Below are 15,590 nucleotides of genomic sequence, written 5' to 3'. Positions count from 1 at the left end.
CCACCCAAGTCTTATCATAACCTTCTACAACTTAGGAAGAACAGTAAATCAAGTATGAATCAATTAGGGTTTTGCCCTTTTCTTACCTTTGTTGTTTTGGGTTCTTCATGTTTTCAACACCCAGGATATCATATGTACATGTTTTGCTATTGAATATCATATGTTGTTAGACAGAGAGAGAAGAGCAGCATGATAGAGAGAAGAAAATGAAGATTTTGGACCTAAAAACAATGTTGCGAATTCTTGGATTAAAAGAAAACTATGCACCCAGAGTCAAACTTGATCGACTAATTTTTTTATTCCCCGGAGATTTTTCTTTATTCCCCAAAGCCGCGGCCTATTTGAAATAGGTTCACACTTTTGGGGGTTGTGACATTTCCAAAAGAATGTTGTAATGGTGGGTCCAAATCTATCAAAGAATTTCAAAGGGTCTAAGATGAGCATAGGTCAATGCTATTGGAAATCTCTAGTTCAGCTCAAGGAGTCAGGATTGTGTCCTGAAATATGATTGTTATTACCAATAATCATTACAAGAGCAAGAACCTTCTCTAAAATGGTGAAAACGATTTCGATCTCTCACAATTATCTCTCTTTCAAATAACCTAGAAATGAATTTTGTTACAGAATGACAGTCATTACATACACGAAGATTCTTCACAATCCTTAATGGTGTTCCAGGCTTTGTACTAATCAACCCGAAAGCTATCGCTAATCTCTCACTATGATAACACAAAGACTCTTCTTTCTCTTCCTCAGCCACATTTGCAAAAACACTTGAAGTTTCTGCTACAAAACCTGCAACTTTTAACCTGTTCATAATTTCATCTAACATTGAATATATCTCTTTCGTTCTTGGATGAGATTTATCGCCTTTTCGAAATTCATGAATGATACCATCTAGTTCGATTAAACTACACCCAGGAGTCTTCTTCATCTTCCTTTCTTTCATTGTCTTCCTTATCTCTACTGCATCTTTCCATCTGTTCGCCGAAGAATATATATTTGACATTAGAACATAAGCACCATCTCTCTCTGGTTCGATTTCTACGAGTTTTTTCATGATTTTTTCAGCTAACTCAACTTCACCATGGAGTTTACAAGCACCCAATAAAGCTCCCCAAACGAAAGCATCAGGTTCGATTGGCATGGCTAGAATGAACTCCTCTGCCTCGGTTATAAATCCTGCACGACCCAAAAGGTCGACCATGCATCCATAATGTTCTATTTGAGGTTTAAAATTATACAAACTTGACATTTCTTCGAAATACCGTTTTCCTTCTTGAACTAGTCCTACATGACTACAAGCCGATAAGACACCGATGAAGGTTACTTCGTCTGGTCTTATACCCACCATAGTCATCTCCGAGAAATACTCTAATGCTTTCTCTCCTTTTCCGTTCATTGCTAACCCAACAATCATCGATGTATAAGAAAATACGTCTCTACTTTCCATGTTCTTGAAAACTTCGAAGGCTTGATCAACTCTCCCACATTTTGCGTACATGTCGACTAAAGCATTTCCTATATACCCATCGGCATTGATCCGATTTCTTTCTATGTAAGAATGAACCCATTCTCCTAATTCAAGTACTCCAAGATTAGCACAAGAGTTAAGAACACCGACTAAAGTAACATCATCTGGTTTCACTCGTTCTCGTTGCATTCTTCGGAATACCGATAAAGCTTCCTTGAATTCACCTTGCTGTGCTAGTCCAGCAATCAAAGAATTCCAAGAAACAACATTCTTTTCGGGCATTTGTTCGAAATATTTACACGCAAAATCGACATCCCCACACTTCAAATACATATCGACCAAGGCATTCCCAACAAAAACATCCAAGTTCACCATATTATCGTATATATATTGATGAATTTTCCTACCCAAACCTAAATTACCCAATTTAGAACAAGCCGATAATACAATCACCATTGTCATTTCGTCAGCTCTTAATTTAGTTTCAGCCATATCTAAAAACACACGAATAGCTTCATCTGCAAATCCCATCTTTGCATAACCTTGAATCAAAGTAGTCCAAGAAACTAAATCTCTTTGAGGACTTTCATCAAACACTTTCTGAACAGAACGAATTAACCCACAAACTGCATACAACCTCATCAAAGTATTCTTCACATAAACATCTAAATAAAGTCCAGTCTTAATTGAGTAACAGTGAATTTCTTCACCTTCCTTCAAAGCCTTTGACCTAGCACAAACCTTGAGAAGAAAAGGGATTGTATAATTATCAGGAACAAATCCTTTTTCAAGCAATTTACAGTAAAAATAAAAGGAATTAACTAATGGGTTGTTATTATCTTTACTAGAAGAGTACCCACGAATGAGTATATTGTAAAGATTAAGACTTGGGGTTTCAATATTATCAAAGATCAATCGAGCATAATCAAGATTTCCAGAAGGAGATAGAGAACAGAAAGAAATAAGTTTAGTCCAGACTAATTGGGTTTGAAGATGTTTGGTTTTGATTATAGAAGAATGAATTTGTTTGAGTTCTTCCATGGATTTACAGGATTCTAATTTGTGAAGAATGAAAGGGATTTGTTGTTGATGATTTAGGGGATGTAAATTATAGGCTGGGAGAATTGGGGAAGAAGAAGAAAAATTCATGGCTTTTCCCATTTTGGGTAGATTTGAGAAACGAGTGATGACAACCATTACAAGTCTGTGTCTTTTTGGCGGGTTTTCTATATGGAAAAGTTAACGGTTAATAAAACTGGGAGTTAAAATTCATCTGGGCGGATTCCCGTTTACCCCCTTAGATGTAACTAACTCTCCCGTTTGATCCCCAACTTTTGATCAGCTTGCCTCTTAAAGAATAAACACCTCTCGCTGTCCTACAATGGGACAAATTCCTTACCCAATTACACAATTTATTAACATCGACCATATACGGTTATAGTTTTCAATAAAAAAAATCCCGATGTCTTACAAACTGAGAGATTCCTTACTCACTTACACAATTTATTAACATCAACCACATATAGTTACAGTAAAAAAAAAAAAAAAGATTCTCTCGATGTCTTACAATCTAACAGATTCCTTATCCACTTACACAATTTATTAACATCAACCACATATTATTCTATTTTTAAAAAAACTTCTCCTGATGTCTTACATTCTGACAGATTCCTTACTTTAACATCCACCCCATATTATTACACTTAAAAAAAAAACTCCTTCCGATGTCTTACAATCTTAAAGATTTCTTACCCACTTACAAAATTTATTAACATCAACCACATATAATTTCACTTTTCAAATAAACCTCTCCCAATGTCTTACAATCTGACAGGTTCCTTACCCATTAATATAATTTATTTCCATCCACCACATAATTTGAGTTTCCATAAGATATATAAATACATGCCTTCAAAACTCTTTCTAACATCTTACTTCGTAATCTTCAATACTTTTATCTTTATCTCTGCATACTAAGAAGACGTGGCGAATAAAAACAACAACGTACTCGGCAGAAAATCCTTCTCAACTAAGGATGATATAATATTATGTACAACATATCTTGGTGTAGATGATAATTTTATGTACAATGTATCAGGGACCCCTCCATCTAGTTCTTCTCGGTTAGCATTCTTTGTTAATCTTGATGCAAATGACAATGAAACTATATCAAGTTGCTCTAGTCGACCGGCTGGAAGAAAGAAAGAATAGACGAGAAAGAGGGTCGACGAAGAAAAAGTTAGAGACCTTTCTCGAATTAACAATTGGTGCGATGAACTCGTTGAAATTCTGAAAAGGGGAGAAAGAGAAATACATGAAAGGTATGCTCAAAAAGATAATTTTTTTTGAGAATGACCATCAACTTGAGATGGTTAAAGCTCAAAATGAACGAAAAACATGGAGTATAACGTTATGCAAATAGACAGTGCTTCTATTAGAGATCCGGTACGACGTGAATACCTTCGAAGAAAACAACAAGAAATACTTTTAATGAGGAGAAATTTTGGAAGATGTTGTCCATCATTGGATGTTAATCCTAATGATTCCAATAACTCAAATTACATGGATGTGGACATGCAGGCAGGTATGGTGCTCGAGATGGAGGTGGCTACAACAGTGTTTCAAAGGTGGATATGGAAGCGATCGATTGTAATTTTAGTTAAATGTTGTATTGAGTTTCCAATAATATAGCATAGTTAATGTATAACTAGTTGTGCATTAGTATTCTGCTTAGGGTGCGGCTAAAGGTCCCGAACGAAGATATTGTGGGACTTAATGGTTGTACTAGTTGTACTAGTTTTGATCAATAGTATCTTGTAATTTCGATTGATATTTTGAAAAATTAATTGTTGTAGTATATAATCTAATTTTACTCTACCATAAAAATAAGATCTCTTGAAACAAAAAGTAACTTGAAATCAATTACTCCTCTGTAACACAACAAAATTTGATAAGTTGGTGTTTTTTGGGGCAAACTATTGGGTTGGTTTTTTTTTTCTCTAGACATCATCCATGATTCATGATGTAACATAAAGTTATGGCCATTCCCAAAATAACTCCAAAAAAACATAAGAATTTTTTTTGTTGAGAGCTGTCACTGGTAGGATTTAACCTCCACTGAAATCTTGGAGAAACCAATGCCAAACCAATGCCAGAATTTATCCCATTCTGGGCAGTTCTCGTATTTTAATGGGTTATTTCCCTAATGGCCCCCAACTTTGTGACCAGCTTCCCGCCTGACTCAAGAAATACCCATATGGTCTCCTTCCGTTGTAACACCGTTACTCTCTCTCTTCCATTTCTTTTCTCTCTCCTTCAGTATGTTTTCTCTCTCTGCCACCTCGTTAAACCAGCCACATCATCGTCTTCACCGGCAGGGTCGCCGGCCGGACAAATATATATGGGTATTTCTTGTAAAGTAGGGGGCCAGGCGGGAATCTGGTCACAAAGTTGGGGGCCATTAGGGAAATAACCCTATTTTAATTCGTCATTTCCGTTATGACGGAACTAAGAGATGTATATTCCGAACCTAAGGTTCGTAGAATATGATCCAACGTTTAAGATTAACTCTTAGATTCTAATCTGTTATTAGCAGGAACTAGAATCGAACTATAAGATCACATACACAAGTGTTGGGCATTTCTTCTCCACTTTCTCTCTCTGACGGACGTTAGGGTTTCTGATCGAACCTCCGTTAACGAAGAAACAGCAAAATGGCGGAACATGTCGAAGATTCTTCATCAGTTCCTAAACCTGAAGGTTTAGTGGAGAAGATAACTGAGAAACTTCATGGTCATGATTCTTCATCATCATCATCATCTGATTCTGATAATGATAAGCCATCTTCGCCTTCAGCTGTTAAATCAGCGATTAATCGACTTTTTGGAAGGCAGAAGCCTGTTCATAAAGTTTTCGGTGGAGGAAAACGTAAGAAAGTTTGAACTCTTTGATTTATTTAAGTAATTTTAGGGTTTAGAGTTTGTGTGAAATGCAATGTCTTGCTTGTTTAGTTGATTTGATTTTTGAGTAATATTTGTGATGTTAGATCTTGTTATTTTGAGTCGATTTTATTGATTTAATTGGAAGTTAAGAAAGCTAGGTTTGAATTTGTAGTGGTTTTAGGAACATTTAGATGCTATTAGAGTATTTTTTTTTTTTTTTTTTTTTTTAGAAGTCGACTACGATCTACGTATGTCGTTACATTTGGCATTGATACATCAAAGATGTGATACGCTCAATAACTGCCCACTCATACTGAAACAAGACCGGGCCTATAGCCCAACAAGACAATGGCCTAAAGCCCAACTACATTATTTACACCCTAATAATCTCAAATCAAATAACCAAAGATTCCACCTTCTCTGGGATTTGAACCTGAGACCTCCAGGGATTTCTGGAGTTTATGTCAACACCTTGGAACCACTTGGGCTACCAACTGTTGACGCTATTAGAGTATTAGTATTGTGAAAGATTAGTCACTTTAATATTAGGGTTTAGTTACTGCCTAAATGATTTGTTAGTTCTTTGATATCATATTGTTGAATTCTTTGAACTGTGGGTCATAGTTAGAACCGGCTTTAATCGATCTTCTAGATTTCATTAGAAGTTACATTTCGAGTTACAGTGCTTCTAGGAAATTCTAAATGATTTGATGAAATTGGTAATGTGAAAGACTATTTATTTCAAGTTTAGGGTTTAGTTAGTTGTTACTTCAAATGAATTGCTAGTTCAAAATTCATTTTGTTGGTTCCATTTGGAATTGAGTTAATAATTTCTCTTTGGTTGAAAATTAGGGTGATAGTTAGATCAAGCTTCAATCTCTTTTTGTGTAGAAGGTGAAAAGTTTCTCTCTCTGCAATAAGTTTGAACTTTCTTTTTCAATAAAAGTTGGTTTTAGTGGGACACAATTCACGTCGACTTCTTCCTTTACGTTTCACGATCGCAATCATGCTACCTTTCTCATTTGTTAGATACTCAGTTTTCCATCTCTTCTCTCTCTCTCTCTGGAACTATAACTTTCTATTCTTCTGGTGCAGCTGCCGATGTTTTCCTGTGGAGGAACAAAAAGATCTCCGCTGGTGTGCTCGGTGGAGCCACCACAATGTGGGTTCTATTTGAATTGCTCGAATACCACTTGGTAACTCTAGTTTCTCATTGCCTGATACTCTCTTTGGCTATCCTTTTCCTGTGGTCCAATGCATCTACTTTCATCAACAAGTAAGCCCTTTGCTCCGTAACTTCATTATTAGTTCCCAACTGGTCTAGACTGTTTTTAGTTCTAATCTGATTTTCTTTTGGATCTCTGATTTCATTCAGGTCACCCCCACGCATTCCTGAAGTGCATCTTCCTGAGGAACCCCTTCTTCAAATTGCCTCTGGTCTGAGGTTCGAAATCAACCGTGCTTTCTTTGTTCTACGAGAGATTGCATCTGGCCGTGATCTGAAGAAGTTTCTCGCTGTAAGTTGATTACCTGGGTCTATCTAATTTGATTCTGAAACATCTCATATTCTTGAATGATATTCTCACGCCATGAGTATATGATTTGCGACCCGACTGTTCTAGTTCATGTATATCAGTATATGACCTTAAAAAATTGTACACAATTCTATTTGCTAGTAATTTTGACGAGGCGGTTGAAAGTATAGTTGCTGAATTAGTGTATGTAATAGATTATTCAGTTATTCCTATTTGAAACTCTATCTTTAATTATTTATAGAGCTGGTGCTTCTTATATTAGGTGGTTGCTGGATTATGGGTTCTATCTATTGTGGAAACTTGGTGCAACTTCTTGACCCTATTCTACATCGGTAATTATCTCTGTTTTTGACTTCTGCTTATCGGTTTCATTTTTTTTCCTTTTCTGAGTCCTTGCTAGAATAGTTCAATATTCTTACTTCATTTTTGAAATAAACAGTGTTTGTTTTGCTACATACGGTGCCCGTACTGTACGAGAAATATGAAGACCAAGTTGATTCCTTCGCTGAGAAGGCAATACATGAGATTAAGAAACAGTACGTGGTATTCGACGCCAAGGTTCTAAGTAAGATACCTAGAGGGCCATTGAAAGATAAGAAGAAGCTGTAGAAAAGAGAAGCCAAGGTATGCCTTAACCCCTGTTAGTTTTGAGGGAGACATTTTCATAGCCGTGTTTCTTGTTGTTGATGTGATCCTATCAGTAATTGGCTAGAACCCCTTGTTGTTTTTACGTTCTCTTTGGTAACATTGAGGTTCGCCATTTTGGATTTGAATAATGTGACATTTTGTAGGTTTTTAAGTTAGGGTTATCAAATATTTTATGGGAGATGTTAGTGATATATTTTGTGATGATATTGATATATATCAAGTTCTTATTTGTTCTTGTTTCTCTTTAGAGTTCTAACATGAAAGGATGGAGAAAAAGAAACTAAATGTCTTGTATTTCGTCCAAGTTTTCCTTCAAATGTGGTTTTATACTTCTCACATTAGTTGTTTGGGTCGTGGTAGGCTGATCTTATTGTCCAAAAGCCCATTTCTGGTATAAGAAGTATAAATGTACAGACAGGTGAAAGAATTTTGGTACACTAGTTCATTTTGACTCTATTTCTAGCTAGCCATGAAATAGCCGAAGGGAATGAAAAAAATGAAGATTTGGTAGATATTTTGTCTAGCAACAAGACTGACGATTTAGGGACAGGGAAACCAATTCATTGTTTCTTGTCTTTCATGTTTAATGACCTGAGATTTATCACTCATACTTCTTCATCTTCACTATCATCTGAAGCTTTTTTGTATTTTTTCTTTCAACTATCTTCTTTTGCTCTGACAAATGAAGAAAAATTCTTAATAAATAGAGAGTAAGTTTAAAGGATAAAAATCTACCAGAAGGGGAGATTCACAAAATCAGCTCAACATAAGAGATTATCGCCCCAAATGCCCAAACAAAAAAAAGAAATAAGAGAATTACACATCTAGTTCAAAAATTAAATTTTGGTATGATTTTAAGAAATCAAGAATTGGTAACAAATCCTACTCCTCCAAGAACTCTAAAGGCTATATTTGGCACCACTAGAAGATAATGAGATTACTAAGATTGTATTCCAAAAGAGTGTTCTGTATGCAGGACTCGTATTCCGAAGACATGTGGTTCCACTTAAAAGGAGGAAGTTCAAACCTAGGAGGGTTGGACAATTTGAGCTTGTTTTTTGAATGGTCACTCAAATAATCGAATCTCTATTAATCTTACTTCTGACCAAATCAAACTATATAGCATGCTATTACCTCTGATAATCGCATTTTTTTGCATGGGCCGAACATAGTTTGTAACGAATTCACAACCTATATTATACATATCTAAAGCTCGGGAGGCCCATATGATTATTCCCAGTTTTAGTAGTGTTGGCTGAGACGGGCTATGTTAGTGTAGCCCGGTTCCGGTAAGGGGTCCGGCCCAGTCTAGCCCGCTTCAAGACAACCCGGTCAAGACCGAGCTTAAAAATAGCTGGCCCGCCTCGCTAGTGAAGTTAAAAAAGGCGCCTGAAATCGGAGGGGTGCGGCCCAGTCTCTCTCTCTCTCTCTAGGGTAAGAGAGAGAAGCCCTAGAGAGGTGAGATTTTAGAAGAATGGTGATTCTCTGTGAGTTCGTGGAAACTTCTATGAGATTTTAGGGTTTTCTGGTAGCCGCATATTTTGATCCGTACGCCACAATATTATGGTAGGTGCTGACTTAAAAACAGAATTTATATTTACTAGCTGGATGGATATATCATATATGGTTGGTCCCACACTTAGCTGTTTCTATTTGACTCTTTTCTTTCAATCTTGTCTTTTGACTTCGTTTCTAAGTAATTAACACCGACTATAATATTTTTGAATTCTACTTCAAGTTAATCCATCACTTAAACTTGAACTTCAATTAACTTCTCTCAATTAAATATCCCTAATTTTATGGATAACCCACTTGTTCATCTATTAAACTAATCAATGGGTTCTTCTGTTCTATTTGATCTTTAGACTGATAGATAGATAGATAGAAATATGTTAAATGTGTGAAATCTTGATACACTTGTTATTAGATCATACTCAGTTGTCTTTTAGATATAGTAGTATTTGTGATTACGTATTGTTTTTTTCTTGTAATTAGTAATAAAGGTAATAGTAATTTGATGGCTTTATGTCGTTTTCGTATTCTCATTTTGTACTAGAAACATGTTTTGTTTTGATTTGCTTATTTAGGAACTTTAGATGCATGTGTTGTTCATTAAAGAAGCTTGACCTACTATTTGGACTTAGGTTTGTTTTTTATCGTTTATTGACGTAGCATCGACGTAGATGCATTGAATGCTAACACCATACTTATTTAATGATCCTATCTCTGCATGAAGGGTAACCATGCTTATTTAATCTCTTCATTTCATGGATAACGTGCTAGTTTCTTGAATTTGGTTTTGGTTTTTGAGTATTTCTAGTTCTGAAAGAAGGATAGCATTTCGGTCTTGCCTTCTGAAACTCATTACTTCCTGATTTTCTATCATTTGATTGAAGGAGAGGGTTATTTCCGAAATTATCACTTATCAGTGAGTAGTTAGTAGTTGTTGTTTGAGTTCTTCTGCTTCAATCTATGTAGTATTAAAACACCATTCATTTGCATTTTGCTTCATCTCATCATCTCCATTTATCCTTCTTTATTTAATAATTCGTGTTCGTAGTAAGTAGTTGTCGGGTGCTGTCCAAGTTTCGTATTCTGAAATCTCAAGTTGCTAAGTAGTTTCTTAATGACCTGAGGGATCTTTTCTTTTGTATCTTCAAATCTAGAAATAAATAAGAAAATAGAATAGCAGTCTAGAAAGCGTAAAGAGATGACGAGCTTATGCTGATCATGAAAACTTTCCACGTATTTTGAAAGGCCAGAAGTGAATAAGAGTCTATAAAACCAATACCTCTTTTTGTTGTTATGCTTTCGTTTGTAGAATCTGTTCCGTTAGAAGAGAATTCTAGTTATATTGTTTGATAATTTGCCTTCCATTTCCTAGCCGAATTAGTTTTACGGTGAACTAGATGAGCTGCCGAAGAGCAAATGAATCCCTACGGAACTTACCTTCACCCCACAAAAAAAGTGAGAAAAAGGAAAGAGACAAAAAGAATATATTGCAGCAGAAGCTTATATAATCTACAGATGCCTTTCCCGGATCAGTAAATTATAGTTTCAATTTTTTTCCCCTGTCGTGTACTTCTCTTTGAGTCACAATCCTTCAAATATTCACTGTTTTGGGACTTCTCTGATCGATACTTAATCATTGAGTTTACACTCACAGATTAGAAGAATATATTCTATTGAACTGACAAAAGTTTCATTTGTGGTTGAAAAATTAAAACAACTATCTTTTCGAAAATTAGATCAAAGCAAAACAAGTGTGATTGGATTTTGTTCTGTTTGTCTTCCCCATTATAGCCTGTGTTCATTGCCACAAAATTTTCATGTATTAATATAAAAGGCTACGTTCTTGTTGATAATTCGTGTATGTTTGTTTTCCTAGTTTGTCAATGGGAGTCCAAAATATTTCCTCATTTCCTTTTCTCCTTTCACTTTTTTAATGAAAGAGTTTTACATAATCAAAGTTCTTTATTCCATGTAGGCATATGACTTCCAGCATGTCCGCAGCAAAGCAAAAATTCCCCGAAGAACTTGATTCTGTCCTTAAATATAAGCCGTCCATAACGGTCACTGTCGATACTCTGGAAGAGAGTCCTAATGTGAATCATCAATGTCACCCAAACGGGTCCCCGGCTTTGAGTGGATCGCCTCGTTCTGCATATGTTCAGGTAAGCCATACCCTTAAATAATAGATCTCCTATCTTTATTCTTATAGACGTTTCTTTTTGAGTTCTCTCTGAAAGATCTCAAAGAGGGAGGTCTAAGGATATAAACAAATGACCCCCACATAGGTTCGTTAGCTTTTGACCATCTCGAGTGGAAGGCCTCTGGTGTATCTTATTGAGTTTATGTGGCCCATTTTTTCTTTTCTTTGTTTTATACATATACCGTTCAAGATGTCATTTCAATGGCAGACTGAGTCAAAATGGCATTTATTTTTGTGTATAACTTACTATTGGAACTGAAATGACATCTTTCCAGGATCAGGCTAATGCATCTGAAGCGGTTGAATCCCCCAAGATGCGATCTATTTCTATTAGCATGCCTACTACTCCTCTGGGGCTTATCACCAAAAGAACTGGAAAAGTGCACAATAATCGTCCAATTTCTTCTGAAACCTCTAACTTCATACAACCACAGGAAACATGCTTTTGTTCTCAGCCCGCAACAGCAGGCCCTGCATTTTCAATAGGAAAGTTCGAAAAACAAACAGAGCTAAACCATAGTCCAAGGATTGATACTTTGAAGGATAAAAGATTTGATTCTTTCAAAACGTGGTCAGGAAAACTTGAGAGACAAATATCACATCTACGTGGAAGGCAGGAACCTGAAGTAGACGAGAATGTTTTACAGGATGTTGAGGTGGAAGCACTACCCGTCGACCGCTATTTTGATGCTTTAAAAGGTCCTGAATTGGATACTCTCAGGGTATGGTGCTCTTTTGGTTTTATCCGACTTCTGTTTATTTGAACTATTATTATGCTAGCTTAGTCACAGTATTCTATCGACATGTGTGAATGTGCCATATTCCTTCTAATTTTTTACCTAAGACATGTGTGACATTGCTTTCTTGTAGTCTTGAATCTAGCACCACATTGACGTATATTTATAAATAGCCACTCATATGTATGTGCCATGCATAAGTGGAAACGAAGAGCAATTCCAATTCATGGCATGTTCCTACTACTTCTTTTTTGTGTTGTATGCAAGTTTAATTTCATATAATGCTTCATCTTGGAAACCTTTAGGTTGTTTGGGTGAATCACCAATTACCTGCCAAAAGTAGAGAAAATTGTTAGCTATTCATTCGTTTGTCACTTCGTATACTTGTTGCTGTTTTTAGCTTTTTAAAATATGACCATAGTTTAAAAATTGCATTAAAGATGTCCGAATTGATAGACCTTTTATGTATATTCATAAAACTGTTTTTAAAATCTCAACAGTTCCATCGACATGTTAGTCTTTTATCCTTTCACAGTTTAAATGTTTATTATATCTACTTTTCAGTTGTGACTTATTTAACTCCAGTTTCATTCTTTTTTTCAGACGTCAGAGGAGTTGGTACTTCCGAAAGACAAAACATGGCCGTTCCTTCTTCGTTATCCTATCTCTTCATTCAGTATATGCCTAGGTATTAGTAGCCAAGCAATACTATGGAAAATTATATCCACCTCTGAATCAATGAGTTTCCTTCATGTAAGCCCTGACATCAACTTCATTCTCTGGTGCTTCTCGCTTGCTATTACATGCATTGTCTCCTTCATTTATGCTCTGAAACTCATCTTTTACTTCGAAGCAGTTTGCCGTGAATTTTTTCACCCAGTTCGTGTCAACTTTTTCTTCGCCCCTTGGGTAACCTATATGTTTTTAGCACTCTCGGTTCCACCAAAACTAGCCCAAACTCTGCATGTTGCTTCTTGGTATATTCTCATAGTCCCACTCCTCTGTCTTGAGCTTAAGATATATGGGCAATGGATGTCGGGAGGCCAGAGAAGACTATCAAAGGTAGCAAATCCTTCGAATCATCTTGCCATTGTTGGGAACTTTGTAGCTTCATTGTTGGGGGCATCAATGGGACTAAAAGAAGGGCCTATATTCTTCTTTGCAGTGGGTTTAGCACATTACTTGGTTTTATTTGTTACTCTGTATCAGAGACTTCCAACAAATGAGACGCTCCCGAAGGAGCTTCATCCAGTTTTCTTTCTATTTGTTGCTGCTCCTAGTGTCGCTTCTATGGCTTGGGCCACGATTGAAGGAACGTTCGGTTTTGGTTCGAAGATTATTTTCTTCATTGCCATGTTCCTTTATTGTTCACTGGTTAGTCTCTCTCTTCTCTCTCTCATGCACACGACTCCATCTTCTTAAAGGCAATTTCACCTGCTTCATTTGATGCTATTAACATTTAAATACCTCCTTTGATTCATTCTGGAACATGCCCTGATTGTACCCTTTCTTGGTTTTTCTTCACAGGCTGTTCGAATAAATTTCTTCCGAGGGTTCAGGTATTATACGTTTTTTTAATCATATTGTGATCTAGACTTCAAGTTCACATCATCTTCAATTATGATTACATTTATGTAAAGCCTAAATTCTGATTTTCATTTTCATCCGAAATTGTAGGTTCTCCCTTGCATGGTGGGCCTATACTTTTCCAATGACAGCTGCAGCAATTGCAACCATGAAATATACAAATGAAGTTAGAAATCCATTGACACAGACTGTGACAGTCGTTCTCTCCGCCATGTCTACCTTCACAGTAACATCTCTATTCGTCTTCACCCTTTACCATGGATTCGTTTTGCAAGACCTTTTTCCCAATGACATTGCCATTGCCATAGCTCGAAGGAATCCAAGAAAAAGTAAGAAACGGTTTCACCAGAAATCTTCAAGTTCAGAGTCTAAAGGCGGTGAAGCCTCTCTGACATCGGCAAGCTCAACTGCTAAAGACATTGAATCTTCTGCCTTAAATAATGACTCCATTGTCTGATCAGGTTCTGCTAAGAAGCACAGGTTCAGTATCTCTTCCAACTTTTTTCGTTGATCAGTAGATATGGTGCAGTTCTCTAATATTACGCTCTTCATGGGCCGAAGAATAGAACTAGTTAGGAGTTTTGAACTATGAACACAAGACCAGTAACAAATGTAAGGGTGAGAGATATAAATTTCTTTCTACTAATTTAAAATAAGAGACTGACGGTATATACCAATGGCATAGGTGTGAGCATATGCCAAGTGAAGTATAACCAAAGTTCTCATCTAGAGTATATGCATTCATGAGAAATCGAGAATGATCATTATTTTTCTATTATTTTGTATCTCGTTTTTCACTTAAATATCAGAAATAATATAGTATCGTTAAAGAAGAAGCGAGATTAGTAATTAGTTATTCGAATATCATGTTAACATAATGAATTCAAGTTTGGCCAACATTTGTTTGTCTAGATGATCTTTAAGTTTATGTGGTACTTATTAGCAGTGAGTTCGATCCTAACTGATTTTTTCATTTCTTTTTTGTCAATTGTCTTTGCTCTCTTGATCATCTTCTCTAATTTGGTTTAAATAAAGCAACTTCACTCCTTTAGAAAACTTCTGCTTTTTCGGTTGAATAGTCTTAGAGCTCGATGTTAAGGATATAGAGCCAGGGGCGGCCCGGGCCCAAAGCAACCAAAGCGGTCGCTTTGGGCCTCAACATAGTGAAGGGCCTCAAGTTTCGAATTTTGTATACTGACTTTGAAATAATAATTATATTTCAAATAGATTTAAGACATGAGTTAAGTTGTAGCTTAGTGGATAAGGGCATGGACTTTATGGAAGAGGTCAAGGGTTCGACTCCTCTTTATAGCGTTATTTGGAATTTTACTTATTTTTTCAAATATGCACCATATTAGTGCCCCAAATTTAATTTTCGCTTGGGGCCTCCCAAATGTTTGGGCCGGCCCTGTATAGAGCATGATAAGCGATGGGAAAGAAGCTCAAATTTTCTCCATTCAAATTAATACTAAAATGTTTACCCATAAGACATGTTCAATGTGAGTAAGTCAAAATGTTCGATCTTAACCCGATCTATTTGACCATGGGCCGACTTACTAGCCGCCGACTGAAAGGACGGTTAGAGTTTGCCAAGTCTATTTCAACAGTAACGAAAAAAGTTCTGTTGGTTTTGTTAAGATCCAGTTAAGCTTAACAAGGCAAGGAGATATGACCTATATTTAAACACCTAGAGAGCTAAAAACAAAACAAGTCATTTCCTTCATAAAGTTGAAGTTCACGACTTCACATGGTTATTTATGTTGGAGGGTCTACCTTTCACTTCAAACTCAAAGAGAAAATGCACAAAAAGATGAAAGGAATTATGCACATATGGGACATTTAGAAAGCATAGTTGATAAAGGATATTTTGAGGTTAAACTCACAAATGTGATGGTTTTCTTTTTTAGATAGAAAAAATGTATTCAAGATGTAAGATTTTTTTCAACGACATAGTAT

At 36.2% G+C, this 15,590-nt stretch overlaps 2 protein-coding genes and 1 pseudogene across 10 annotated transcripts; 2 read left to right on the top strand and 1 right to left on the bottom strand.

The window, feature by feature from the left end:
• Nucleotides 1–498: 498 nt before the first annotated feature.
• On the bottom strand, nt 499–2,709 carry LOC147534296 (pentatricopeptide repeat-containing protein At1g08070, chloroplastic pseudogene; annotated as a pseudogene). Its single transcript, XR_015227710.1, has one exon. The product of XR_015227710.1 is annotated as a pentatricopeptide repeat-containing protein At1g08070, chloroplastic pseudogene (transcript).
• A 2,274-nt stretch (nt 2,710–4,983) lies between these two features.
• On the top strand, nt 4,984–7,878 carry LOC147534295 (reticulon-like protein B5). Its single transcript, XM_086647073.1, has 5 exons — nt 4,984–5,401; nt 6,511–6,691; nt 6,791–6,932; nt 7,213–7,282; nt 7,390–7,878. The coding sequence occupies exons 1-5, from the start codon at nt 5,188–5,190 to the stop codon at nt 7,557–7,559; spliced, it is 777 nt and encodes a 258-aa protein (XP_086503199.1). The 5' UTR covers nt 4,984–5,187; the 3' UTR covers nt 7,560–7,878.
• A 1,070-nt stretch (nt 7,879–8,948) lies between these two features.
• LOC147534294 (S-type anion channel SLAH2-like) lies at nt 8,949–14,531 on the top strand. Of its 8 annotated transcripts, none has more exons than XR_015227488.1 (7): nt 8,965–9,164; nt 11,086–11,272; nt 11,586–12,032; nt 12,651–13,421; nt 13,575–13,606; nt 13,725–14,416; nt 14,455–14,531. XR_015227488.1 is itself a non-coding variant. In XM_086647067.1 (6 exons), the coding sequence occupies exons 2-6, from the start codon at nt 11,090–11,092 to the stop codon at nt 14,089–14,091; spliced, it is 1,800 nt and encodes a 599-aa protein (XP_086503193.1). In that variant the 5' UTR covers nt 8,949–9,164; nt 11,086–11,089; the 3' UTR covers nt 14,092–14,508. The 8 variants fall into 8 exon arrangements, 5 of the variants coding, with proteins under 5 accessions (XP_086503193.1, XP_086503195.1, XP_086503194.1 ...); XR_015227489.1 differs by lacking the exon at nt 8,965–9,164 and adding an exon at nt 9,281–10,037; XR_015227490.1 differs by lacking the exon at nt 8,965–9,164 and adding an exon at nt 9,834–10,026.
• Nucleotides 14,532–15,590: the final 1,059 nt, after the last annotated feature.

Source organism: Eschscholzia californica, unplaced genomic scaffold (genome assembly GCF_041429995.1).
Source record: "Eschscholzia californica isolate CP2 unplaced genomic scaffold, dmEscCali1.0.p SCAF_6, whole genome shotgun sequence".
Taxonomy (NCBI): Eukaryota; Viridiplantae; Streptophyta; class Magnoliopsida; order Ranunculales; family Papaveraceae; genus Eschscholzia; species Eschscholzia californica.
The sequence above is the reverse complement of the archived record's forward strand: the minus strand, read 5'-3'. Positions and strand labels throughout refer to the sequence as shown.